The sequence below is a fragment of the Plecotus auritus genome, assembly GCF_963455305.1.
Source record: "Plecotus auritus genome assembly, chromosome: 6".
NCBI lineage: Eukaryota > Metazoa > Chordata > Mammalia > Chiroptera > Vespertilionidae > Plecotus > Plecotus auritus.
In genome coordinates, this window is record NC_137773.1 from 39516361 (window position 1) to 39544070 (window position 27710).

Consider the following 27710-nt stretch of genomic DNA (forward strand, 5'->3'; position numbering starts at 1 on the left):
GGGCAGTGGGTGGGGTGGGAACTGGGTGGAGGGGAGCTATGGGGGGAAAAAGAGGAACAATTTTAATAATATGAACAATAAAGATTTATTAAAAAAAAAAAAAAAAAAAAAGAATCCTGGAGTATATGCACTACTGAGCCCCAAGGCAAGACTGAGGAGTGGTGCTTCCTTCACAGGTCACAGATGTTCTGTGCTAAGTTCTTGGGCATGACTGCTCCTTATGAAGACAGAAAGGTATCTGATAACCAGACAAAGCCTAGAGGGGTTCTGATCTGTCCTTTTATTGAAGGTGCTGTTATGAAACATAAGCTTTTAGGAGAGCAAATTTGCAGGACTCTTGCTACCTATTCTCTAGGCAAATCAGCTTCTTGAGACAGCTTGGTTATGTTTGGAGCCACCATCACCTACCTCTCCAGTTAAGTCCATCATGACAAAGAGAAGCGCCTTGAGGAATGTCTGCTGGTTCTGGAGAACCCAAGTGAGAGGCAGCCGCTCCATCAGAAATTTAATGGACACCACACCCCCCAACTTTGCATACCAGGCCTGCTCATAACAACACGCACACAAGCGCTCCACGATGTAAGAAAACAGAGGCAGCTGGCATGCCTGGAGAGGAAAACAAACACAAACCTTAATGTGTTACTGCAATTCTTAAACTACCAGTTTCTAGAATGACACCCTCAGGTACAAACCCCACAAATAGGAGACACTCCTCAATCCAGCCTTACCCTCTCCTTTGAGCCCAGGATGATACTTGCAACATCAAATATCACAGCAAGAGCCACCTCTCCAATCTTGCAAAGTTCCTTTTCTTCATATGCCATACATATAGCTATGGCATCAATGAGAACCAATGGATCCATTCCTTTCGACCCGTTTTCTTCACTGTGAAACATGGCTGTGCTGGGCTGGCTGCCCACCTGGTAGCAAGGCAGCAAGAAAGGACCTGGAGGAGAGCACAGGGTGCATGAGAGAGAAGAGTGTCCGCTACCAACATTCTTGTCCCTCCAAGTGCAAAAGTACCTCATTTTCTTTTCTTTGAGGGTTAGGAACCTAATACTTTAGACCAATTTCTGTTAATATTTTTAAACTAAGGAGTCTGATTTACACTAAGGTAATTTTTCTGAATGTTTTCCATTATACACTGTATTACTTTCATTTTTCCTCAATCATAAGTCAAAAATGTATTAATTTAAAATGAGAACCACTCGCTGGGTTGGCTCTGTGGATAGAGCATCGGCCTGTCAAGGGCACATCCCCAGTAGGGGCGTGCAGGAGTAAGCTGATCAATGGTTTCTGTCATCATTGATTTTTCTCTCTCTCTCCCCACATCTCCTTTCCTCTCTGAAATCAATAAAAATATTTTTTAAAAAATAGTTTCTCTTTCTCCTAAAATATTCTCATGGCCAACTTTAAAAAAAAAAAAGAGAGAGAGAGAACCACAATCAGGTACCTTCTTTTAAAAGTCATTAAACAGGCCAAAGGGTAGAGAATGGGAGTGACTATGGGTTACCCTCTGTACATTTCTGACATACAAGTAATAATCAAAAGCAACAGCTCACAAAAAAAAAACAAAAGGCAACAGCACCCAGCTATGACACCCAACACACACACACAAAGAACAATCTGCCAGCAACTACTAATTAATGCCTCACAGGTACCTAGGACCAGCAAGTTGGGAATTATCAAAAAGCTTACAGGTCTGCTGGAAAGTTAACATTAAGACAGAGGAAACACTGAGAAACAATCTAAGTGCTAAATCGTACAGTACCAACTGTTCAGGCCAAGAAGAGTTAGGAGGGGAAGTCCCACATGTCCTACAGCGCTCCAGAAAGCCCATCATGGTTCTCCAGGGTGAGGGCTCTGAGGACATGCCCCAGTGCAGTGCTCCTCAAGGGAGTCCACTGGCCAGCACTAGACTGGGAGGAGGTACACGAGTAGGGAATAAGTGTTCAGAAACTTACGTAGCCCTGGGAACCCTGACAGTCCTACTGTCTTTTACCAAAGCACCAGTCTGCAGTGGTTTAAAAATAAAACCAAGGAGATAAAATGTGTCCTTCACACCCAGAGCCTGAGAACCCCTGCAGCAGAAGCACGTAGCTATTCAGGAAGAGAGAAGAGCACGGAGGAGAGATGACCATGCCAGGAGCAGAGATGTGCACTGGAAGGGAGCCTTCGAGAAGCTGGCTAAGAGCAGACAGGCGACGGTGGAAAACACATGGAGGAAGGTCAGCAGTAAGTGCAGCTGCTAACTGCCGCTGTTTTACACATCCAAGACTATTCAGCCCCCATTTTTCATAAAAAACAAAGGGCCAAAATACTGAGTGTATTTTATAGCTAACACTTGGAAACAATTTTCACAATACAGCACCCATCGCTGAAATACCAATGATCTTTTTCAATGTGCTTAAGTGGAAAATTAGAAAACAAAAAGGCCAAAAATCAATCAGCCAACCTCAGCTTCTCTGAAACTCCACCATGTCCTGACCACGTTTTTGAAGTCAAATAACCAGGGCCCCACTCACCACACTGCTGGGCAACTGCCACCATTGTGTAGTGGCGGATCAGGCTGGCTACAAAGGGCAGGGCGCTGGGCCGAAGATCTTTAATGACTGCAGACATGAACGCCCCAGTCAGAGCCTGCTCAAATGTCTTCCGAGCTGGAGTGTCTTGTGCTTTGTAGCGATGTGATATGATGACATTAGGTATGGTCTTTTCTGTAAAGCTGGAAGACAAAATTTAATCCACCATCACAACACTGAAGTCCTGAACTGACAGCTTCACCATGACTTAATTTTTTTATTTTAATCTGCCCTCCTTCCTCATTCAGATAGGACCGAGTGAATTAATTTCTCTGCTTTAATTTCAGTATGAACACTTATGACTAATGATTCAAGAGACACCAAATATGTTCTACCTGATAGGAGCACAGGCAATGGATCAGAGGGAAATTACAAAAGGGCAGCAGATTCAATTTTTTATAATATTTCATTTTAGGTTGATGTTTGAATTTATCTTTTATAATTAAACTAGTGGCTCGGTGCACACATTTGTGCACATTGAAAGAAAATTAATTAGATGAAATATTTTAATATCGCTATTCACCCTTTCTCTATAATAGAAGTGTCAGAGATGAAAGAAAAGTAGTAAAATGTGTATGAAAATATATGAATTGATTAATAAACAATAACATGATATAAAAACAACAAAGACATGATATAAAAACAAAAACATTATTTAAAAACAACAAAGACATGATATAAAAACAAAAACATGATATAAAAACAAAAACATGATATGAAAACAAAAACATGATATAACACTGATAAAAACAATGACTGATAAATTGATTAAACTTATTCTAATATCTCCCTTACACCATATTAAGAGTAAAAACACTTTCTAAGTGCGTGAAAAAAATTGTGATGAAGTATTTACAACTTTAATGTCTCACGCTATTCGAACTCGAGAGAAAGCAACATATAATTGACCATGTCCAAAAACGGGTTCAGGTAGGATTACTCCTACTCTGTCTACAGTTTGTCCTTGTGATTTATTAATAGTCATTGCAAATGCTGGCATCACGGGAAACTGTCTTCGAATTAATTTAAATGGGAGGCCAGTGTCAGACAGGAAAAAATAAATTCCCTGAATTAGAACAACCTCTTCTTCCATAGATCCTGTTAATACTTCAGCTTCGAAATGTTCCTATTTAGAGGGGGGGAAAAATGGCGTCGGAATAGACAGATGTGTCCCGAGCCTTGTCCCAGAGCAGATAGAAAGAACAGCTGAGGGTCACACAGGGAGTGTCTGTTGGTGAGTTAAGGGACAGCTATACTGCAGGAGAAAGTGGGGGACTGCTGGACGGGGCTCCCCTGACTGGGCAGCCCCCACTGCTGCTGGGTTCCCTCCAGGAGCCACTGGTTCGGACACGGAGACCACGCCATCATGAAGGGGAAAGTGGATGTTATCGGAAGCCTGAAAATCTCCAACTGCAACACCCACCGAACAGCTGCGAACCCCAGAGCACCGGTCCCCAATTGGCGCAAACACGCGGATTCAGAGGAGCTCTACACTCCACCACGGAAAGGTCATATTTCACCGGGGATAAGGTGAGGTCTCTGGTTCCAGCAGGACAGAGAAACACGTGCACTGTGGGAGCTGGAGGACCGGGGGAAGTCTACGCTTAGAAAAATCCGTGACTGTTGGGGCTGGCATGATCCATGAATGTGTAAGGGGGTCCCAGAGCTGCTAACAGAGGGGATCTCTAAAAAGTAACCCATTTTGATCTGACGCAGAAGGACAGCCTAAAAATTTTAAAAGTGTGCCGGCTGCTTGGACACGGGGGGGGGGGGGGGGGGGAGAGAGGGAGGAAGGACTGCGCAGACTTGCACGCAGCCCCTGAGTTCACACAATTGTCCTTTCTCTTTAAATCCTTGCTTCTGATTGCTGAGCCCAGTGCATGGGATCACCCAGTTGGGGACACCCTAGGAGACTGCAGGGGAAAGTTGTTTTTCTGAAACCTGGGGATCAGAGCGGGGAGTGACCATCGGAGAACCAGCTCTGGGGCAGCCCACTCCCACAAACTGGTATTGAGTGCCATAGGGAAAGCAGGATCTAAAGCAGAGGGTAGAAAGGACCCATAGAACCGGAAGTCAACACAGAAACACTGCCACCCAGGGGCTGAATCACAAATTGACTCTTGTGTAATCACAAATTTAGGAATACAAGAAAGACACACTGCCTGCTTAAAAATCAGGACTGGCTTACAACACTGAGGAGCAGTGGAATGCAGGGAACTGCAATACTGTCCTCACTGGGAAACAGCTGTGCGAAACAGAACAATAGAGGAAGTGAATGACCTTCACTACTGCACATTTTATGTATTTTTTTATTTTTTTTTCATCTTTTACTTAAGAAACTAATATTTTTCTTTTTTCCTCACTTGATTTTACTTTTTTAATTATTACATTTTTATTTCCAATCAGTATTATTACTACTACTATTTTAACTTTTTTCAAAAAAGTGTTATTTTATTATCTCTTTATTTGACTGTGACATTAGTGTTCTACATTCTATTTTCATCTTTCCTTTAGCATCATTCTACTCTATCTCAACTCTAACTTTATGCCATCGCTCTCTTCCTAACTTTTCCCCTTTTGTTGTCCTGTTTCTCTTACCCTTCTCTTACTTCAGATTTTCCCCATTCTTACTTTTTACCCCGTTAAAATTTCACCCTACTTATATATCTAATTTCCAATCCCGTTCGAAGTTCATACACACCTCTCTCTTCTCTGTCTTCACTATCCAAAAATTGTTTTTCTCTCTGTCCTTTTGTTGTTGTTTGCTTGAATGTTGATTATATCGATTTTTTATGCTTGTTTGTGAGATTGTTTTGCTTATTCTTTTTTTTTTGGTTTGTTTTTTTGTTTGCTTTGTTGTTGTTTTTTGCTTCTGTTTTCCCTCGCCTCGCTTGATATTAGTTGTTGTTTGTAGTTTGTATTCACCTCCAGGTACTTGTTGCTGGCATTTGCTGGGATTAGTGGCTGTTCTATTGGAGTTTTCTCCCCATATATATAGTTTGTTCCCCTTTTCTTTCTTATTCTCTCTCTTTTCTCTATTACTTTCTTTTTTTTCCTTTTCCCAGTTTCCTTTTGGCACTCTTTTTTTTTTTTTTCTTTTTTTCTCCTCTTCTTTCTCTCCTATCCCCTAATTTGCCTTTCTCTGGTGGTCACCTTTATTTGGGGTTATTAGTATCATGAATACATTTCTGTTCAGTGCCTTGTGTGTCGTACCTGGTTGTGTTGTATTTTGTGCCTTTAAATCAATGCAGGAGAGAAAGACTACATAACCAGACACCCGGAGAAAAGAGACCATGGGGAGACAAAGACACAGCCCGCATATGAAAGAAAAGCAGGCATCACCAGAAAAGGAAGTAAACAAAATGGAGGCAAGCAATCTGTCAGAGAAAGAATTCAAAGAAACGGTCATAGGGTGGCTGAAAAGAATGGAAGACAAATTTGACAATATGAGTAAGAATCAAGAGGAAATGAAGAAGAACAAAGAAGACATGAAAAATGACATCACTGCTGTAAACAACTCAATAGAAAGCATCAAGAGTAGACTAGAAGAAGCAGAGGACTGCATCAGTGAGCTAGAAGACAGGTAGGAAAAAATACCCAAGTAGAGCAGCTTCTAGAAAAAAAAAATTAGAAAAGTTGTTTGAAGAAATAATGACAGAAAACTTCCCTGATATAGGGAAGAAAAACCCCACACAAATCCAAGAAACTCACAGAGTCCCAAGCAAAATGAACCCCAAAAGACCAATGCCAAGGCACATTATAATTAAATTGGCAAACATCAACGACAAAGTAAGAATCTTAAAAGCAGCTAGAGAGAGACAGAAAGTTACATACAAAGGAACCCCCATCAGACTAGCAACTGATTTCTCAACAGAAACTCATCAGGCCAGAAGGGAATGGAATGAAATATACAAAGTCATGCAAAGGAAGCGTCTGAATCCAAGAATACTGTACCCAGCAAGGCTATCAATCAAAATTGAAGGTGAAATCAGGAACTTCACAGACAAAAAAGGACTAAGGGAATTTATTACCACCAAACCAGCAATGCAAGAAATGCTAAGGGGTCTGCTGTAAAAAAAAAGAAATAGGAAGCGAAGAAGGAACACAGGGGTAAAGAATAAAAATGGCGACAAATAAGTACCTATCAATAATAACTTTAAATGTAAATGGATTAAATGCCCCAATCAAAAGACATAGGGTAATGGATTGGAAAAGAAAACACGACCCATATATCTGCTGTCTACAACAAACCCACCTCAGAAAAAAAGACGCACACAGACTGAGGGTGAAGGGATGGAAAAGGTTTTTCAAGCGAATGGAAATGAAAAAAAAGCTGAGGTAGCCAATACTTATATCTGACAAATTAGATCTCAAAGTGAAGGACATAACAAGAGATAAGGAAGGCCACTTCATAATACTAAAGGGAGCAATCCAACAAGAAGAAATAACTCTGGTAAACATATATGCACCCAATACAGGAGCACCAAAATACATAAAAAAAACTCCTGGAGGATATCAAGAGATTGACTGCAATACAATCATAGTAGGAGACTTTAATACCCCACTATCACCACTGGACAAATCCTCTAAACAAAAAATCAGCAAAGAAACATCAATCCTAAATGACTCATTAGACCAGATGGAATTCATTGACATCTTCAGAATATTTCACCCCAAAGCCACAGAATATACATTCTTCTCAAGCGCACATGGGTCATTTTCAAAGATAGACCATATGTTGGGTCAATAGGCAAAGTCTCTTCAAATTCAAGAAGATAGAAATCATATCAAGCATCTTCTCAGATCACAGTGGCATAAAACTGGAAATCAACTACAATAAAAACAATCAAAAAAATTAAACACATGGAGACTAAACAGCATGCTATTAAACAATGACTGGGTTACCAGAGAGATCAAGGTATAAATAAAAAAATATCATGGCAACAAATGACAATGAAAACACAACAATCCAAAATCTCTGGGACACAGCGAAAGCAGTCTTGAGAGGGAAGTTCATAGCTCTACAAGCATACTGCAAAAAACAAGAAACAATGGTAATAAATTACCTAACCCAACAACTCAAAGAGTTAGAAAGAGAGCAACAAGAAAAGCCCAGTGTAAGCAGAAGGAAGGCAATAATAAAGATCAGAGTGGAGATAAACAACATTGAGAACACACACACAAAAAAAAAACAATACAAACGATCAACTAAACCAAGAGCTGGTTCTTTGAAAGGATAAACAAGAATGATGAACCTCTAGCCAGGCTCACCAAGAAGCAAAGAGAGAGGACCCAAATAAACAAAATCAGAAATGAAAGAGGTGAAATAACAACAGACCCCACCGAAATACAAAGGATTGTTAAAAAAATACTATGAACAACTCTATTCCAACAAACTGGACAACCTGGAGGAAATGGACATATTCCTAGAAAAATATAACCTTCCAAAACTCAATCAGGAAGGATCTAAACATCTCAATAGGCCAATAACTATGGAAGAAATCGAAGCAGTCATCAAAAAGCTTCCAGCAAACAAAAGCCTGGGGCCAGACGGCTTCACGGGGGAGTTTTACCAAACATTCAAGGAAGAACTAAAACCTATCCTCCTCAGACTATTCCAAAAAATTCAAGAGGAAGGAACACTTCCAAGCTCATTCTATGAAGCCAGCATCACCCTAATACCAAAACCAGAAAAAGACAACACAATGAAAGAGAATTAAAGGCCAATATCCCTTGTGAACATAGATGCCAAAATCCTCAACAAAATTCTAGCAAATCGGATCCAGCACTACATCAGAAAGATCATACACCATGACCAAGTAGGGTTTATCCCAGGAATGCAAGGATGGTACAATATCCGCAAATCAATAAACGTGATACATCACATAAACAAATTGAGAGATAAAAATCACAGTCACATCAATTGATGCAGAAAAAGCATTTGACAAAATCCAATACCCTTTCTTGATAAAAACTCTCAACAAGGTGGGAATAGAAGGATCATACCTCAACTTAATAAAAGCTATATATGATAAACCCACAGCTAACATCATACTCAATGGGCAAAAACTAAAACCATTTCCCCTAAGAACAGGAACAAGACAGGGATGCCCACTCTCACCACTCCTGTTCGGCATAGTATCAGAAGTATTAGCCATTGCAATTAGACAAGAAGAAAAAATAAAAGGCATCCAAATTGGAAAAGGAGAAGTAAAGCTGTCCTTATTTGCAGATGACATGATATTGTACATAAAAACCCGAAAGACTCCATCAAAAAACTAATAGACTTAATAAATGAATTCAGCAATGTAGCAGGATACAAAATTAATACCAAGAAATCTATGGCATTTCTATACACCAATAGTGAACTTACAGAAAGAGAGACTAAAAAAGCAATCCGAGAGGATCCAAGATGGCGGTGTAGGTAAACACCTAAACTGCTGCCTCGCACAACAATTTCAAAACTACAACTAAAATACAAAACGTCTATCACCCAGAACCACGGGAAAGCTGGCTGAGTGGAAGTTCTACAACTAGAAGGAAAGAGAAAACAGCACTGAGAGGTGCACAAGCGCTGAAAAGCTGAGGTACGGAGGAGCGCGGGATCCGGGCTGGCGACGGGTGACTGAAAGCGCTGCTTTTTTCAACCCAAAGGGAGACAAGCTCCCGATTACTCCGAACTCCAGTTTCTGGGGAGACACGGGGGACCCAAACTCCTACGGGGAGAAGCTGGACTGTCTGCTATCGGGTCGGAAAGTGAGGGAGGCTTGCTTGCAGGGCTGCCTGCAGGAATAATTGTTTACTGCACTGGGGCGCAAGACGCGGGGACACGGTCGGAGACGCAGAGCTGGCTAACTGGCAGCCATTGCTGTTTGCCACGCCCTAGCCTAGTCACGCCCTGAGACCCCGCCCTGCACAACCTACAAACCCACCCAAGCCCCAAACAGCGGCTTTAGCATATGAATGGCCTGCCCTATCGCAGCTTAACCTAGCAAACTTGCAGCCCGGGTCAGACAGCTCCAAAACCTCCAAACCCCAAGCAAAGAGGAGAAAACTGTAGTTCTCACTATAGCTCCTGCTGGGTGGCCTCAGACAGTAGCTGACCTGCACCCCATTGGAGATCCAGAAGCCAGTGTACCTAGTGGTCAGTGTGAGATACCAGATTTCAACTCCTCACGTCCATAAGTGACACATTCAAGAGGCAGACTCAGTGAGCACCAAAGCCCCACTGAAACAAGTCCTGCACTATAAGCGTGTCTCCAGCGCAGCAGTTCTTCCATTATAGACACAGCGGGTCCTCACAGCCAATTGGCCTGGAGGTCAATTCCTCCTAGTGTACCAACAGCAATTAAGGCTTAACTACACCAAGACTTTGCACTCAGCCCACAAAGGGGTATACCAAGAGCGTCAACCTCAGGTGATTGGGCAGGCTGAGCTACTGGCCCCTATAGGTCACCTACCACACAAAGCCACTCTATCAACACAGGGAAGCAGCAAAATGCAAAGACAAAGAAACATGTCACGAATGAAAGAAATGGAGGAAAGCAAACTACTGGACGACATAGAGTTCAGAACCACATTTATAAGGTTACTCAAGAATCTTCTAAAAACCGCCGAGAAATTTGATGAGACCTCTGAGGAGCTTAGTGAGACCTTCAAGGACCTTAATGAGAATGCCAAAAAAAATGGAAAAGGACCAGTCAGAAGTTAAGCATACACTGTCTAAAATAAAGAATATACAGAAACTCAACTGTAGATCAACGTACCCCAAGAATCAAACCAAAGATCTGAAATATGAGAAAACAAAAAACACCCAACCAGAAAAACAAAAAGAAAAAATCCAAAAATATGAGGTAGTGTAAGGAGCCTCTGGGACAACTTTAAGCGTACCAACATCCGAATTTCTGGGGTGCCAGAAGAAGAGAGCAAAATATTGAAAACCTATTAGAAGAAATAATGACAGAAAACTTTCCCTACCTGGTGAAAGAAATAGACTTACAAATTCAGGAAGTGCACAGAACCCCATACAAGAGGAATCCAAAGAGGACCACACCAAGACACATCATAGTTAAAATGCCAAGGGCAAAAGACAAAGAGAGAATCTTGAAAACAGCAAGAGAAAAACGGTTAGTTACCTACAAGGGAGCACCCATACGACTGTCAGCTGATTTCTCAACAGAAACTATGCAGGCCAGAAGGGAGTGGCAAGAAATATTCAAAGTGATGAACAGCAAGAACCTACAACCAAGATTACTCTACCCAGCAAAGCTATCATTCAGAGTTGAAGGTCAGATAAAGAGCTTCACAGACAAAAAAAAAGCTAAAGGAGTTCATCACCACCAAACCAGGATTACATGAAATGCTGAAGGGTATTCTTTTAAGAAGAGGAAGAAGAAGAAAAAGGTAAAGATAAAAATTATGAACAACAAAATGACATCAAATACATACCTACCAACAAGTGAATCTAAAAATGAAGTGAATAAAAAATCTGAAGAACAGAATGGACTAGTGAATATAATAGAATCAGGGATATAGAAAGGGAGTGGACTGACGATTCTCAGGGGGCAGGGGGTGTGAGGGGTGCTGGAAGAGATTGGACAAAAGTCTTACACCTATGGATGAAGACAGTGGCGGGGGTAATGGCATGGGGTGGGGTGGGGAATCAGGTGAAGGGGAGCTACGGGAGGAAAAAAAAGAGGAACACCTGTAATAATCTGAACAATAAAGATTTATTTAAAAAATAAATAAAAAATAAAAAAATAAAAAAACAATCCCATTTACCATCACACCGAAAAAATTAAGATACCTAGGAATAAACTTAACTAAGAAGGTAAAAGACCTATACGTGGAAAACTTCAGGACACTGAAAAAAAGAGATAGAGGAAGACGTAAACAGATGGAAGAACATACCATGTTCATGGATTGGGAGAATCAACATCATTAAAATGCCCATACTACCCAAAGCAATCTATAGATTCAATGCACTCCCCATTAAAATACCAACGGCATATTTCACAGACCTAGAAAGAACTCTACAAAAATTCATCTGGAATAAAAAAAGACCCCAAATAGCCACAGCAATCCTGAGAAAGAAGAACAAAGTAGGTGGGATCTCAATACCAGACTTCAAGCTGTATTACAAAGCCACTGTTCTCAAAACTGCCTGGTACTGGCACAAGAACAGACATATAGATCAATGGAATAGAAGAGAGAACCCAGAAATCGACCCAAATCACTATGCTCAATTAATATTTTACAAAGGAGGCATGAACATACAATGGAGTCAAGACAGTCTCTTCAATAAATGATGTTGGGAAAATTGGATAGATACATGCAAAAAAATGAAACTAGACCACCAACTTACACCATACACAAAAATAAACTCAAAATGGATCAAGGACTTAAACATATGACGAGAAACCATAAAAATACTAGAGGAATCCACAGGCAGAAAAATCTCTGACATATGCTGAAGCAATTTCTTCACTGATACTGCTCCTAGGGCAATGGAAACTAAAGAGAAAATAAACAAATGGGACTACATCAAAATAAAAAGCTTTTGCACAGCAAAGGAAACCATCAATAAAACAAAAAGAAAGCCCACTGCATGGGAGAACATATTTGCCAATGACATCAACCATAAGGGTTTAATCTCCAACATTTACAGGGAACTCATGCAGCTTAACAAAAAGAAGATAAACAATCCAATCAAAAAAATGGGAAACTGATCTAAATAGACACTTTTCGAAAGAAGACACAAGGAAGGCCAAGAGACATATGAAAATCTGATCAAAGTCACTAATCATCAGAGAGATGCAAATCAAAACAACAATGTGGTACCATCTCACACCTGTCAGAATGGCTCTTATCAACAAATCAACAAATGACAAGTGCTGGTGAGGATTCGGAGAAAAAGGAACCCTCGTGCACTGCTGGTGGGAATGCAGACTGGTGCAGCCACTGTGGAGAACAGTATGGAGCTTCCTCAAAAAACTAAAAATGGAACTCCCATTTGACCCAGTGATCCCACTTCTAGGAATATATCCCAAGAAACTAGAAACACAAATCAGAAAGGATGTATGCACCCCTATGTTCATAGCAGCACAATTCACCATAGCTAAGATTTGGAAACAGCCTAAGTGCCCATCAGCAGATGAGTGGATTAAAAAACTGTGGTATATCTACACAATGGAATACTATGGTGCAGTAAAAAAGGAGTTCTTACCATTTGCAACAACATGGATGGAGATGGAGAGCATTATGCTAAGAGAAATAAGCCAGGCAGAGAAAGATAAATATCACATTATCTCACTCATTTGTGGAATATAATGAACAACATAAACTGATGAACAAAAATAGATCCAGAGACAGAGAAACATCAATCAGAACGTCAATTCTCAGGGAAGACAGGGGAGGGTGGGGGTAAGAGGGAGAGATCAACCAAAGGTCTTATATGCATGCATATAAGCCTAATCAATGGACACAGACAACAGGGGAGTGGGTTCATGAATGGGAGGTGTGGGGTAATGGGGGAATAAGGACACATATGTAATACCTTAATCAATAAAGAAATTTAAAAAAAAAGAAAAACTCAAGAAAATGTTATTTAAATGAAAAAAAAAAAAAACTTCAGCTTCGATTACGTTGGGTCACAATCTTTTGATAATAAATCTAGTACCATTACAAAGACCCCATTTACTATTAAGATTACTCAGTAAGCATGATGATTGCACCTACTTTCAATTTTAATTTATGATACAGCATTCCCAAAGGAGTAATACTATTAAGAAACTTGATGGCAAAATTTTCCTTTTCGGCATCATCTGTTGAATCGATAGAATCATCACTCAAATAGGTGTGAAAATCTCCATCGAGTATATCCAAAATTTCTTCATTTAATTTATGAATGTGCTCATTTTTAGGACAAAGAATCGCACGTTTAGATATATTTTTAATATTATCTATAGATATACTATTTCCAAAGGTAACTTCAATAATAGATCCGTTACAAATCATTTCATGGGGTATTTCAATAATATCCACTCCAAGAGCTTTATATGTATCACACATGCGTGAGTTAACGTCCATTTTTAAATTGCCAATGCGCGTCATATGTACCAGTCGGTAGGTCGGATGGTCGGACGGATGTCCCGTCGGTCACTTAGCCTTCTATGTATATAGATAAGCCAAAATCTAAGAAGTAACTCCATCATTGATCAAATGCAGCTATACACCTGTTATACATTAAAATTCACACCACTTATTACTCTCATCAGATATTTTTTTCTAAAAAGAATGAAAATGTGTTTACTAAAAAAAAAAAGGTGTGTAAATAAAATTATTTAAAAAGTCTTAAAAATCACCATGGATACAGAATCAAACAGGGCTACAGTTTATTGATAAAGCATTTACTGTCAATCATAAAGGCAGATCACAACTGATAAATTTTAATGCTCAAGCACCCAACCTGCTCTTCTCAATGTCCCCAACACCCCAGTAAGTGGCACCTTTGGCTTAAGGCCAAGAAAACCTGCAGTCATCCAGGTTAGATCCTTTCATCTACTTCCACTAAAGTCTTCATTGAGTCTTCCCGAGCACCCAAGTTCTCCCATTTTCTCTAAAAGCCAACAGAAGCATTACTAGGCAAATAACATGTTTTTTTCCTAACTAGAAGGAACATGCTCATAACATTAAGAAATCTTGAAGGTCCTCTCCATCCCTTATTCCTGAAGCAAGGTATAACCAATTGCAGAGAATTAAATTACCAACATACTTAGGGTGTGCAAGGAGCTGGTAGAGAGCATGTTTGTTGTCCTCTAGACTCATCATTGCCACCAGAAAGCACTTGATCACTTCCCACGCCTGCCTCCGGTAGTAGGGCTCAGTGTTGGCACTTTTCAGGCAGTCCAGAGCGGTTTCAATGGCCTATGACAACAAATAAACACAAAAACTATAGTTGGTACCAAATTACATATTCCTGAAAGGCTTTCACTGAAAGCATTTGCAACACCCAAAAGGATCTTAATGCATATATTTTTCTCTTGAAGTGAGCAAAGTGGGACCTACACAGGGTAGCAAGTACTCCCTGTGTAAGACCTCCAGAGAAGGCGATGAAAATATTATGAATAAGGAACCGCACAGTTCAAATTAAAATGTAAAATGGAGTTTACTAATTTTGTGCTTAAACAGCCAATGGGAGATTCCAGAAATTAAATGAGCCCATAAGAGTCCTTGTGGTAGATTTGCTGGATTAAACTAGACACTGGGTCATCTACAAACTTATCAAGGTCCTCAAGAGAATAATGAACTTTCTGCAGACCACAGAATGGCCTCGCTGCTCATTCCCTTTGCCTAGTCCAGTGATCAGCAAACTCATTAGTCAACAGAGCGGCAAACCACGGCTCGCCGACCACTGGCCTAGTCAACTCCTTCGGCTCACTGGGCATGCCATGGCCCTGAGGATGCTGCCTGCTGGGAAAGGAGCTCCATAAGCACCATAAAGTTTCCATAAAGGTCCAGGAGGACTGTGGAAGCCTATCTTCAAGACCTGGTTTCTCCCGCCCTAGCTGGTGTGGCTCAGTTGGGGGCACATCATCCCGTACACCAAAAGGTGGTGGATTCAATTCCCAGTCAGGGCACATACCCAGTAGTGGGCGTGTAGGAGGCCGCCTATCAATGATTCTCTCTCATCATTGATATTTCTATTCCTCTCTCTCTCTCCCCCTTCCTTTCTCTGAAATCAATAAAAACATTTTTTTAAAAACCACTAAGTTCCTGGGCCAGGTGGGCAGGGCATCACCTGCTGGTCCCTCAGGAAAGATGGACCTGCTCAAGGGTCCAAAGCCTCAGAGGTAACAACCTCTCCACTGGCCTCCTGGTGGTATGAAAGCTCCCTCACCCACCTATCTGGTCTCCAAATAAATCTCATTCTTCTTCGAGTTAGAAATTCCCTCACAAAAAAAACACATGTTTTATTCACATATTTTCAAATAGGAATTCTTTAAAAGAAACTTATAGTATCACTAGAGGCCCAGTCCACAAAATTCGTGCACTGGGGGGATATGGGTGTCGTCCCTCAGCCCGGATTGAGAGAGGGCACAGGCCAGGCCGACAGACACCACCGGTGCATGATCGGGGCCAGGGAGGTTGCCAGCCGGGGAAGGACCACAGGAAGGCTCCAGGGAGTGTTCTGCCCATCTCGCTTAGTCCCGATCGGCCGGACCCCAGCAGCAAGCTAACCTACCAGTCAGAGCATCTGCCCCCTGGAGGTCAGTGCATGTCATAGCGATCGGTTGAGCAGCCTTAGCATACCATTAGCATATTACGCTTTGATTGATTGGACTACTGGATGACTGGACACTTAGCATATTAGGCTCTTATTATTAGGATTAAGAAGCTCCCAGAGACTTCCAAATTTACCTTCTCCATTGGAAGCTGAAGAGATGCTTTACAATCAGAAAACTCCACTGTAATACTGGGGCCTTGAACTTCAGTCAAAACATAGTGCAGCTTCTGAGATTCCTTTAACATCTTCCTGTTACTGCCACCAAATTTACCAAGTACACGATAGGCTACATGAGAAATGCTATCAGCAGGATTACGTAAAGTGCGCCATAAAGCCTAGAAATCAATACGCTTTCATCAAAATCCTTTCAAGGTAATGCATTCACATGGCTCATAAATTAAAACCCAAAATTTATAAAAGACTATACAGCAAAATTTCTTCCTTCTCTTCCCCCCAAACACACAAATTCCCCTTCTTGGGGGAAACCAATGTTAATGATCTTGTGTATTCTCCCAGAAAAAGTTTATGTCTTTACAAAAATGCATATACAAATATAAACATTCTTCCATGCTCCTGAAGCATAAATGGTAGCATATAGTAAATACTGCAGAGCTCAAAAGCAAGAAAACTAAGCAATGTATAGCTTAGGCATCTTTACAAAATCGGACTGGGAGGAGCATAGAGAGAAATGTAGTTTACTGGTAAGCTCTCATCCTGGGGTTAGATGGCAAGTTCTCAAATTTTTACTTCTATCATGTTTTATAACTTCAAAACATGATATATAAATCATCTCATATATTTAAATTATCTCATACATTAGGAAGGATGGCAAAGGTGAAAATGTGGATCATGTTGGGACCTGCATTACAGGAAGAATAAATAATGTGTACCTTGTACACACACACTCAACTGTTCACCAAAATTGTCCATTTTCCATTTTCCCAGCTAAATTATCATATCTTAAAAATTACCATAGCTCATTATTAAAGTCTATTTCTTAAATCACCTTCTGAAACAATGCCCAATATTAGTGTCAAGCAATAATCAACAGAAAATCTTGATACTTTACCCTAAAGCAAAATTCCACTATTTCTTATGTACCTGTAGGTCCAAAGAGGTTTCTCCTTAATGACTGCTGAGAGGTGTTGTCTAAGTCCCCTCTCCTCTATTCCCTCTACCTGGCCCACCTAATCCTCACTTATCTTCAGAAGTGACCTCTGCTTTACTCCCCAGGAGGGGCACGCAGTGGGAATGAGTGCTTCTGTGCTTCTGATCTCTAAATACTCATGTAGACTTAGCTGGTTGATGGAGCTAAAGTGAGACAGCTTATCCCACTTGACTAGTGGATAGGTTACTGCGCCTCCAAAAGCAGCCTGGACCCTGTCACTCCCTAACGCTGTCTGCCTCACAGAAGGGCAAGAGGCTTGAGAACCCTCCCTGCCTCCTCCTCCCACATGGTGCTCACCCACGCTTGGGTCAGTTCTTCCAAGTTGCCATCTCCAATCTATTCTGCCCAAAGACTTCTGTCCTTTAAGGGTTACTGAGTCCCCATCATATAAATCTGTCAGAATTCTGATCCCAGTGTGGGGTCAAATACTCTATGCTAATGGGGCACATGAGTAAGTAACAGGTAGCCTAAACCTCTAACAATTACCAACCACATTACAAATCACTAACAGCAGCAAAACATGAAGGAAAAACCTGGTATCTGACATATGAACTCTAATGAACAAAAAATACAAAATGTTGCCTGGCCAGTGTGGCTCAGTTGGTTGGAGTGTCAACCCATACACCAAAAGGTTGTGGGTTCATTCCTGGTCAGGGTACATATCCAAATTTCAGGTTTGATCCCTGGTCAGGGCACATGTAGAAGGAAACTAATCGATGTTTCTTTCTCTCTCTCTCTCTCTCTCCCTTCCTCTCTCTAAAAACATATCAGTTACATTAAGAATTTTTAAGACTGTTAAAAATATCCTATATAATAAAAGGCTAATATATAAATCAACCAAATGGCGGAACGATGGGTTGCTATGACGTGCACTGACCACCAGAGGGCAGACGCTCAATGCAGGAGCTGCCCCTGGTGGTCAGTGTGCTCCCACAGGGGGAGCTCCGCTCAGCTAGAAGCCGGACTCACAGCTGGCAAATGCAGTGGCGGTGGCAGGAGCCTCTCCTGCCTCTGTGGCAGGAGAGCAGGCCTAAGCCGTCAGTCACACATCCCCCGAGGGCTCCTGGACTGCGAGAGGGTGCAGGCCGAGCTGAGAGAACCCCCCAAGTGCACAAATTGCATGCACCAGGGCTCTAGTCTACATATAAAATGATTGCAGACAGCTATGCTTTCCCCCCTTAGTAATCTGCATCTCTGTATTGTGTAGCTAGAGATCTTTTGTGAATAAAGAAAGGATCTCCTGGAAGTAACAGTGACCATAACACCTGCCTTTGTAAGTCACCAACTAAATGAACATGACACCTGTAAAAGCCTCCCCCCCAAAAAAAAGGCAGTACTGCGAAACAAATAGTCACTCAATACTTACAGTATTTCTTTACATATTGTCATAAGCCAGAAGATGCACAAAATACGTTGAAAACTTCACTTCATCCTGCAGACAGTCCACCACAGAGCATGGAGAGCTCAACAGAAGCCCGTCACTGCCGGATGGCCTAAATCTTCAGTAAGAACTAACGTGAGCACCTAGCGCCCTCTGCTGACACTTAGGAAAACCAGACTTACCTGCATGAGCTCTGCGCGTACTGGCTGAATGTGGTCATACAGGAAATCCGGCTGTAGGTTGTCCACACACAACTCCAGAGTCCTCAGGCCTTGGCTGACCAATGTCTGAGAGCCATTAAGAGCAGACACTAAGGGATCCATTAACATGGGCAAATACGGCAAAAGAGAGCTCAGCCGTACAGGCACCGTGAGACACAGCTCCACGAACAGATCCTTCATGTGCTGCTTATGCAGGCCACTCTGCAACATGTTCAGCCCTAATAATGGTGTGGGACAGTCAGAGGTGAAGTTACCATCCAGACACAGGCCAAAGTTAACTGTACAAAATAACTGGTACACTTTTTATTATATACATCAACGTGATGATAGGAAGACTTATTATGCCTTATAAGCTACTGTTTTAATTAGCTAACCCTATTCTATAACTGCATCCACGATCCCCTTTGTCTGTGCTAGTCATAGTAACAACAGCAAGCTGCATATAATTATTATATACTAAGTTATAATTATATTATGCTCTTGTAATATATTACACATCAACCTTTTAAAAATGTTACACTATTAATAAGCCCAATCTAAAGACACAGACTTCTGATATGACACATTCATCTCAAGTTTCCAGTAGGTCAGTTGATGTTTATGATCTAAAATATAAATATTTTTCAAAAAATGCACTTTTGTTTCTTATAGAGAGGAGCCTCCTTCTTATAAAACCAACCTCCCCACTCTTCATGAGGGTAACCAAGTATTTACTGAGCTCCTTCCTAACTGACACAAGTCAGGTCAAGACTGGCTCAGAGCACGTAGAGGCAAGCTAGAAAGAGAAAAGCATGTGACTCAGCAGACCCAACACAAAGCGCATCCAGGTACTGCAGGTTGAAGAGAGCTCATTGAAGAGTTGGCAGGGAAGGCATCATAGGGTAGGAGGAGGAGGATAAAAAGAGGGAAAGGCTAAGAACCCAGAAAGAGATCCACATGAACAAAACAGGGTAGGGAGAGATGAGCTTGGGGACAGCAGAGAGTGTGCAGGAAGAAATCAGACTGATCAGAGCAGAGGGCTCAGGTTAAGGAATGACCGGAGATGGGTTTAAATACAAACAAAGGAGCCTGATTATGGTTAAGCACTTTGCCTGGTGGACTTATGACCATGTTACATTCAATATCCAAATACGTATTTCCCAGTCGACTTCTGGATATACAATGTTGTAAATGGCTTCTCTTTAAAGAATGTGCAAAGAAAATATAGATTTAATCCCTTGCTAAGATGCCAGGAGCTCACACTTACACACTTATAAAAATACCAATTCCTAGGATAGTGTTTCTAATCAGTTCACACCCATAAACATTGGATGGACTCAAGATAGATCCTCTTTAGCTCTATATTTTGAAAGCATTTCTAATTATACAGGAACTAGTGACATGGTGCACAGATTCATGCACACTGAAAGGAAATTAATTAGGAGGTGGCCAGTGGGGTGGGACTCAGACAGAGGGGCTGGATACGCCCTGGAGCCAACCTCCTGCAGTACCTCCCTGGCCGGCCGCACCTGGGGCGGCACTGAGGCTCAAAGGGCGTCTATGGAGTGAGAGGGTGTCCCTCCGGCAGGTGGCATCCCTCAGCCTGGCCTGTGGGGACCTGGCCTGTGGGTATCAGGCTGAAACCGGCTCTCTGACATCCCCCAAGGGGTCCCAGAGTGCGAGTGGGCACTCTGCAAAGTTGCTGCGTTGAGCATCTGCCCCCTGGTGGTCAGTGCACTTCATACCTACTGGCCAGTCAGATGGTTGCTATTAGCCTTTTATATATATAGATTATTGAATTCTGGTTGTGTAAATTAGCAACTAAATAAAAATATAAACTTATAAATCAGCTTTATAACTTGTTTTCCCTTCTTATTCTGATTCTCTTTCAAATCTAGGGATTCCTGATCTTACAAAACCGCAAGAAACAACTTTCTAGACTTGCTTACCAAATGCTATAAAAATACAACCAAGTCCTAACTAAGGAAACTAAAACCTTCCAACACTCATTCAACTCTGAGTTAGAGGAAGAGACCAGAACTGAATGGGGAGGGGGGCGCTCCTTTCAAAGTCCCACTGACTTTAAAGAGAGTGAACACAGGGACTGAAGGGCCTCATTCTCATTCTCTCTCCCTCTCCCTCTCCCTCTCTCTCTCTCTCTGTGGGGGACATACATTATCTCCTCACCATGACCTTCAATGGGTACATAGGATGAACCCCAGCAACCAAGGGCAGCCAGAACAGGCACGCACACAAGGCTAAAAGTCAACCAAAATCATTGCTCTGACCTTGCAAGAGGTTTGGAAGAAGAGGCAAAAACTCCTGATACAGGAGATCATGGCTACCACCCCCAATAGAGCGGAACAGGGCCCGAAGCAGCAGGAAGTAGTTGTAGGGCTCTTTGGCAGTCTGTGCGAGCTCCATGGAGCTGTTCACAATCTTGTGCAGGTGGGGCTGCAGGATAGAGAAAAGGCAGGTTAGTAGGCTCTAAATGAGGCGCACCCACATCCTCAAGAACTGTGCTAAACATTCATTGCAATCAGACAGGAATGGAAGGTCATTCTTATAAATTTGTTGAAAAACAAAACAAGAAAATTGCCAACTTTTGACTCAAATTAATTTCTCTTAAAACATATGTTGGTTTCCACCAGTTTGGGTGTGAAAGAAGCATTTAATAGGTTCCTATCTGTCAGCTCTGCAGTTCTCATGAATATAGTCACTCATGCATAAGACTAAATAATCAAACAAGATTAAAGAAGCCTGTTTCCTATGACAATCTAAATGCAACAAGTAATCTAAAGGAACTAAACTTCCCTATCAATCAAATATGTAAAGTTTGGAAGAGCCTTAAAAGACATTTATGATCAGGTTTTGGAAGACTTGATCGAAAAATGGGTATTTCTTTAATAAAAAAAAAAAGCACTTTATTAGCTTACAGTACCTTTAGTTAACATTTTAAGCCAGATTGGGTTTTTTATTGTGTACTTCAAATCCTAGTTTTGACATGTGACAGGTTAAATTTAACATGATACTTTCTTGCAGGTATATTTAAAGTGAACTGTGAACTGTAAACTGTTGGTATAATCACTAGTACAATTCCAAACTTGTTACTGTATATGGCATATTTATTTTACAGACTAAATATGTTCTCTAGACAAAAAGTTTTATGAATTTATGATTTCAAAGTTTTTCTTGAACATCTTCCCATTAGTCTTTTTTTCCCATTAGGTTTTGTTTTTGTTGTCATTCTGTATAGTTATATCTAATGACAGCAAAAATTGAATTATTTGACGATACCAAGTTACTTGGACACATTACAATTAAGTACTTTTTTTAAATCAAGTATTTTTCTTCCATAGTGACAGAAAAGTAATGTTAAGGTTGTTAACAGATTACTATATAACTGAAAAAGACTGAGAAAACCATCACATAAAAGCACAGATTACTGCTGCTTTTTATCACTACCTGTACTTTTACTCTAGAAAAAAAAGGATCTTATTTACAGCTTCAAATTTTCCCCATCTCTCTTCAGACTCAACTTTCTATAGGAATTAAAATTTTGCCCTAAGTGGAAGTGAATGTTTACAAGGTTTTTGTTCTGTCATCTGCCACTTTTAAAGGGTGACTTAACCACGAGTTTGTTTCTACTCCTTTTCTAGATTCAAACAACTGATAAGATCAAATTATACAAGATTAGTCATCTATAAAAATGTTGGAGATACATTCCTCCAAGATGATCTGAATTAAGGAACACAAATGGTTAGAATTCTTGATCTAAACATTCCATTCAGGAATGTTTGTGTATTGCCACAGAGAATATGAACACACAACAAAGTTAAAGTGGAAAATGGCTGATATATCTCATCAGATTTGAGAGGTAAGTGAAGACATTTTTCCCTTCTATAATCTTTTGCATCACTTAATTTTTAAAATAAGGATAATGTGCTTCTAATTTTACTTGTGTAAACCAGAAAAAGAAACTGAATTTCAAAAAGAAAACTAGTGGTAGCAATATTAATGACAACCCACTGCCTACCATAGGAGTTACGAAATTTTCATTTTAAATCACCAGATAAATTAAGCTCTGCTTAGAAATAAATGGAATGTTTTTCTATACTTGGCCCTTATTTGTTGCAAATATTTTAACTCAAAGAGCACTTTACAAATATAAAAGGAGCCATTCCAGTTTTTGTTCAAAAGTGAAAACAAGACTTAAGCAATAACAAACCCTAAAACTAAGTACTACTTGAATCTAAATAAGCTTTACCTTTAGCATTTGTTCATTTTCAGCTGCAAAGAGGGAGACTGAGCCAAAGACCAATTTAAACAGCTTGAGGTACAGGTTGGAGAGCTCCACGTTAGAGCCCATTTCTGGCAGGCGATCAAGGAGATATTCTACCAGAATTGTAGCAAACAGAGCAGAGGTAGTAGGATTTGCCAAGAAGGAATTGGCAACAATCTATCAAAACAAGAAAAAAGGGTGACAAAAAATAATTCCTTCCCCAAAGCAGTTTTAAGAGAAATATACTCCAAAAACATAAAATCAGACACCCCAAGAAATTAATTACTCACCAAAAGAAAAAAATGAAACAGATTTACTGAGCCTTGAGTGGAACAGTTCAAGTACCTAATCTGTTCTTCTATCCTTAACATCAAACACCAAGAGCCTACACCTAACACATATTGAATTGCTACAAATGAAAACTGGTCCAAAGCAACTTGAGATTTTGGGGGGGAAAATTTTATATTTCTGTAAGTTTTGCTCTAAAAGCACATTTTTACACATAGTATTTAGAAAATCCTCCAAATAAACAGAGTACCAAGAATTCATGTATATAAGAAAGGAGTTTTATACCTGAAGAGCATAATTCTTTGAGATTCTTTCCACCATATAAGGAACTGTAGTTTGAAAGATTTCTTTAAATGTTAAGGGATTCATCATTGTGAACACACCAGCAAAGTGTTCCAACACCTCCTTCTCTTCCTTCATTCTAACAGTCTGGCAGTTTGCTACTCGAATGTATGTTTGTCCATTTCCTGCTATCTGAACCTAGCATAGAACAAAAACAAACCATGGGCATTAAAATCAAACACTCTGAATATATTCCATCACCTAATCAGATCAGCTGCATACTTAAAACAAAGCACTTGAATTAGATAATAAATACCCCTCTGAAATCTTTCAAATTCTCTATTCTTAGTTTAATTCTAGAAAATAATTTTTTAACCTTCAACCAAGGATGTTTTTATTGATTTTTAAAGAGAGAGAGGAAGGAGAGGGAGAGGGAGAAACATTGATCAGTTGCCTCCCATACATGCCCCAACTGGGGACCCACAACCTTTTTTAAGTGTATGGACAACGCTCCAACCCAGCCAGGGCTAGAAAGTCATTTTTTTAAAAAAACAATTTTCTTAGGAGTTCCAAAAAGGAACAAATTTAGTAAATTTAAATCTTATTTCTATTACATTCCATTTACACCACCTCCCCCCAAAATATACCCACTGACACTTATAAATAAGAATTCTCACCATAAACGCAATGCTGTGCTACAGAACAAAAGCAACCTGGGTGTAAAAATACTGTAGAGCAGTGGTCGGCAAACTCATTAGTCAACAGAGCGGCAAACCGCGGCTCACGAGCCGCATGTGGCTGCCACAGTTTGCCGACCACTGCTGTAGACCATCCAAAAATAACAGAATTCTGAAGATCTGTTCCATCACTAACATATCTAATTCTAAGGGGTAATTTCCATACTCAATAGACTGGCTTAAGGGCACTGCCTTACCTGATAAATATCTAAAGCCTGCATTGCATATTTCACAAGTTTTATGTAAATCTGAGTTTCTTTGGGCTGTAACTGCTTGTTAGGAATGAACTGAGCTTCTGGAAAAGAAATAGTATAATAAGTCAATGTGAATAAAACCCACTCTGCAAAACATTGTTCGTCTAAATAATTCAAGAGCATAGTTACCACCAGGTGCTTTACATGATGTTATGCCCCACGTGATTGTCTTGACACCACAGACCAAGGTTTTTACCAAACTTCGGCAATCTGTAACTTGAAATGTCTGCTTGTCCTCCTTGTCCTTTTCTCCTTGCTTCTCAAAGGAAGGCATAGGGGCTGGGGTCACAGGGGTGGCAGGAGGAGGGGGAGGGGGTGGGGCTGGGGCTGGGGTGGGAACGGGGGCTGGGGATGGGGCAGGGCCCGGAGCTGTGGGGGCAGCGGGCACTCCTGGCAGAGCTGCTTCCACGGCTCCTAGTTCTGACTGAGGCTTGCACTTCTTAAAAATGGCAGAGAGCTGGTACCGAGCAATGGTGTGGAATTTGAGAACAAAAACCTAACAGGATGAGAAAGTGGAGAGGTAAGACAAAAATCATTACTTTTAAAATGGCCAACAACCCTATCAGAAGACAGGATAAGAAACACACTCTGAAACCATCTGCTGAAATCATTCTGCTTTGTATAAAAAAAGAGAGTGTGCTATCTTTCCTCTCCGGTAACTATTGATGTATCACTATCTCCACTGCACCTGTGAAGAACCCGCTCAGGACAGCTGGTGACTGGCTCCATGGTCCATACAACTGCCCGCTGGCTACAGGCATCACACTTTACCCCTCACCCACATCCCCAATTGGGCACCTGCCAGAGATGCTCATAGCTATCTGAGCACTTTGTTATATGGTGTCTCAGGACCCTTCCCAGGTACTGTACTAAGAGGTCTCATGTATTGTTTTATTTGTCTCTCACAACAATCCTATACGACAGACAGTGAGAAGACGTTCAGCATCCCACTCACACACACTTGACTAGTTAATGGGGGAGCAGGGATTTAAACCAAAGTGATCAAATGCCTAGGGTCATGCTTGGCAAAGTGGCGGCTCCATAAACTTGCCAGTAAAGCACTGGTACAAGTTCAGCAGCAAGTGGGATTAAAGAGCATGGGGACCCATCTGGAGAGCTGGTACCTCCAGCATCCGCATCAGGACATCTCTCCCGTTGCCGCTCTCCTGTTCGCTCTTGGAGCGGATGCAGTCCACCAGGTTCAGCAGGAGCTTGCAGGACATGGTCTGAATGCTGCTGGGCAAGGACTCGTCATCAATGTTCTTGGCAAAGAGTTGGACGGCGAGGGAGAGGTCACTGAGGGGCAGATGCTGACGAACGTGGTGCACAAGGTCAGCCAGAGTGCTGTAGGCGAGGGGCCTGTGGGAAGAGACCTCTGCTAGTGTGCATCTCAACAATCCCATAGGACCAAATCTGCAAGCCACCCTTCCTACCACTACCTGCCCAGGAACACCACCACTGGAACAGCACATCTGGGGCACACTCTATAGCGTTCCGGTTTCCCCAGCTATACAACTGACACTGTAATCTTGGTGCTTATATCTTTACTTTCCAAGTTCATGTATGTCATAGTAACACTAGCACACAGAATTAACAAGAGCTCAATCATGCACTGAATGGATTTTGTTGCTCAAAGATAAACAGTATGTATCAATTAATACCTTATATACAGGGCAGGGCAAAAATAGTTTATAGTTGCAAGTATGTAAAACAGTTTATTCTGGATTACGATTTATTAATTACTGTATTATTTTCCATAAGAACTGTAAACCTACTTTTGCCCTACCTGGTACAGGGGCCTTTTTATAGAGATACAAATGTCTGGATTATAAAGTGCTTTCACTCACTAAACAATTGACACCTGTCAGATATTGGGCTAGATACCAGGGATACTACAGTGACCAAAATAAATAGAACCCCTGTCCTCAGGAAGCTTACTTTCAGGAAGGGAAATACACAAGTAAAGAAATAAAGTGTATAAATTGATTAGTGCTTGGGAGATGTGAAAAGAGCACTGTAAGAAAGACAGGCGGGAAAACTACTCTAAGGTAAGATGGCCAACAAAGTCCCTTTGAGGTGACATTGACACTGAGACCTTAAGGTCAAAAAGCAGCTTTAGGGCAAAAAGCTAAGGACATTTCCAGATGGAAGAAACAGGGAAAACAAAGCCCTGAATGGGAACTGCGTAGAATAGCCAAGGAGCTGAGAGGCCAGTATGGCTACAGCAGTTTGAGTGGGGAGGGAAGAGCCAAATCCCATGGGAGTTGCATGCCAGTCAATAGTCTGGGTTTTGCCCAGCCGGCATGCCTCAGTGGTTGAGAGTGGACCTGTGAACCAGGAGGTCACTGTTTGATTCCTGGTTGGGGCACATGCCCGCGTTGTAGGCTCAATCCCCAGTGTGGGGTGTGCAGGAGACAGCCAATCAATGATTCTCTCTCATCATTGATGTTTCTATCTCTCACTCCCTCTCCCTTCCTCTCTGAAATATAAAAATATATTTTTTAAAAGAGTTTGGATTTTGTCTTTGTCTAATGGCAACGGAAAGCCACTGGAGGGTTCCAGCAGCAGTGACATGATCTAATGTCCAACAACAGGCAGGTTCAACCCCAAGTTATAAAGAATGTCTTACTTACTATTTTGTAACTTTTATATAGAAAACAGTGAATAGTCTACATCATATTGAAAGCATGTTTTTCAAAAGATCCATCACACCTCCCTTATTAAAACCAAAAAATTACTAATGTTGATTAATTTTAAATTTTAAATATGACTAAATGTTCATTTTCTCCTTGAGAAACAATAAGCATGATCATAACTACATTTGACTTATAAAATGCATAAAATAAAAACTAGAAGGAAATACATCAAAATATTATTTGTGTTACTTGAGTTCCTTGTGCAGGACCAAAAAGTTTTCTTCCCTTCTTTCTTCTTGGTAGGTTATAAAATATTCTTTTTAATGAAAAGATTAATTTATTATATAGGAAGCAAGAAGAAAAAAAAAAGAGAAATAAAAGAATGCTAGTCAGATAAAGTTATACCTACGTAAAAATCTAAATGACTACTCTGATTTTTCCCTTTAAGCTAAAGCACAAAAAGCAACTGAAGGCATTTAAAAATTCCTGCAATTCTAAATTCAATGAAAGTGAGGGCCCAACAGCCAGTGTTTGTTGAAACGCTCGTAGCATAAAGTGCCAGGAATCACCACCCCTCACATTTCATCAGCTGATATCGTGGGTTTAATCTCATAC

General features: G+C 40.9%; 1 protein-coding gene across 9 annotated transcripts in view; it reads right to left on the reverse strand.

Moving 5' to 3' along the window:
• The window catches only part of TRRAP (transformation/transcription domain associated protein), a 137134-nt gene that overhangs the window by 89137 nt on the left and 20287 nt on the right, over positions 1-27710 (reverse strand). For all 9 annotated transcript variants that reach the window (XM_080675804.1, XM_080675803.1, XM_080675802.1 and 6 more), the window contains 12 exons: positions 25584-25818; positions 24589-24955; positions 24403-24500; positions 23472-23666; positions 22884-23075; positions 20905-21070; positions 18599-18855; positions 16002-16202; positions 14356-14507; positions 2526-2725; positions 729-946; positions 409-606 (listed from right to left, as the gene is read on the reverse strand). In XM_080675804.1, coding sequence (XP_080531930.1) covers positions 409-606; positions 729-946; positions 2526-2725; positions 14356-14507; positions 16002-16202; positions 18599-18855; positions 20905-21070; positions 22884-23075; positions 23472-23666; positions 24403-24500; positions 24589-24955; positions 25584-25818 — 2479 coding nt within the window. The remainder of the gene's footprint in view (positions 1-408; positions 607-728; positions 947-2525; positions 2726-14355; positions 14508-16001; positions 16203-18598; positions 18856-20904; positions 21071-22883; positions 23076-23471; positions 23667-24402; positions 24501-24588; positions 24956-25583; positions 25819-27710) is intronic.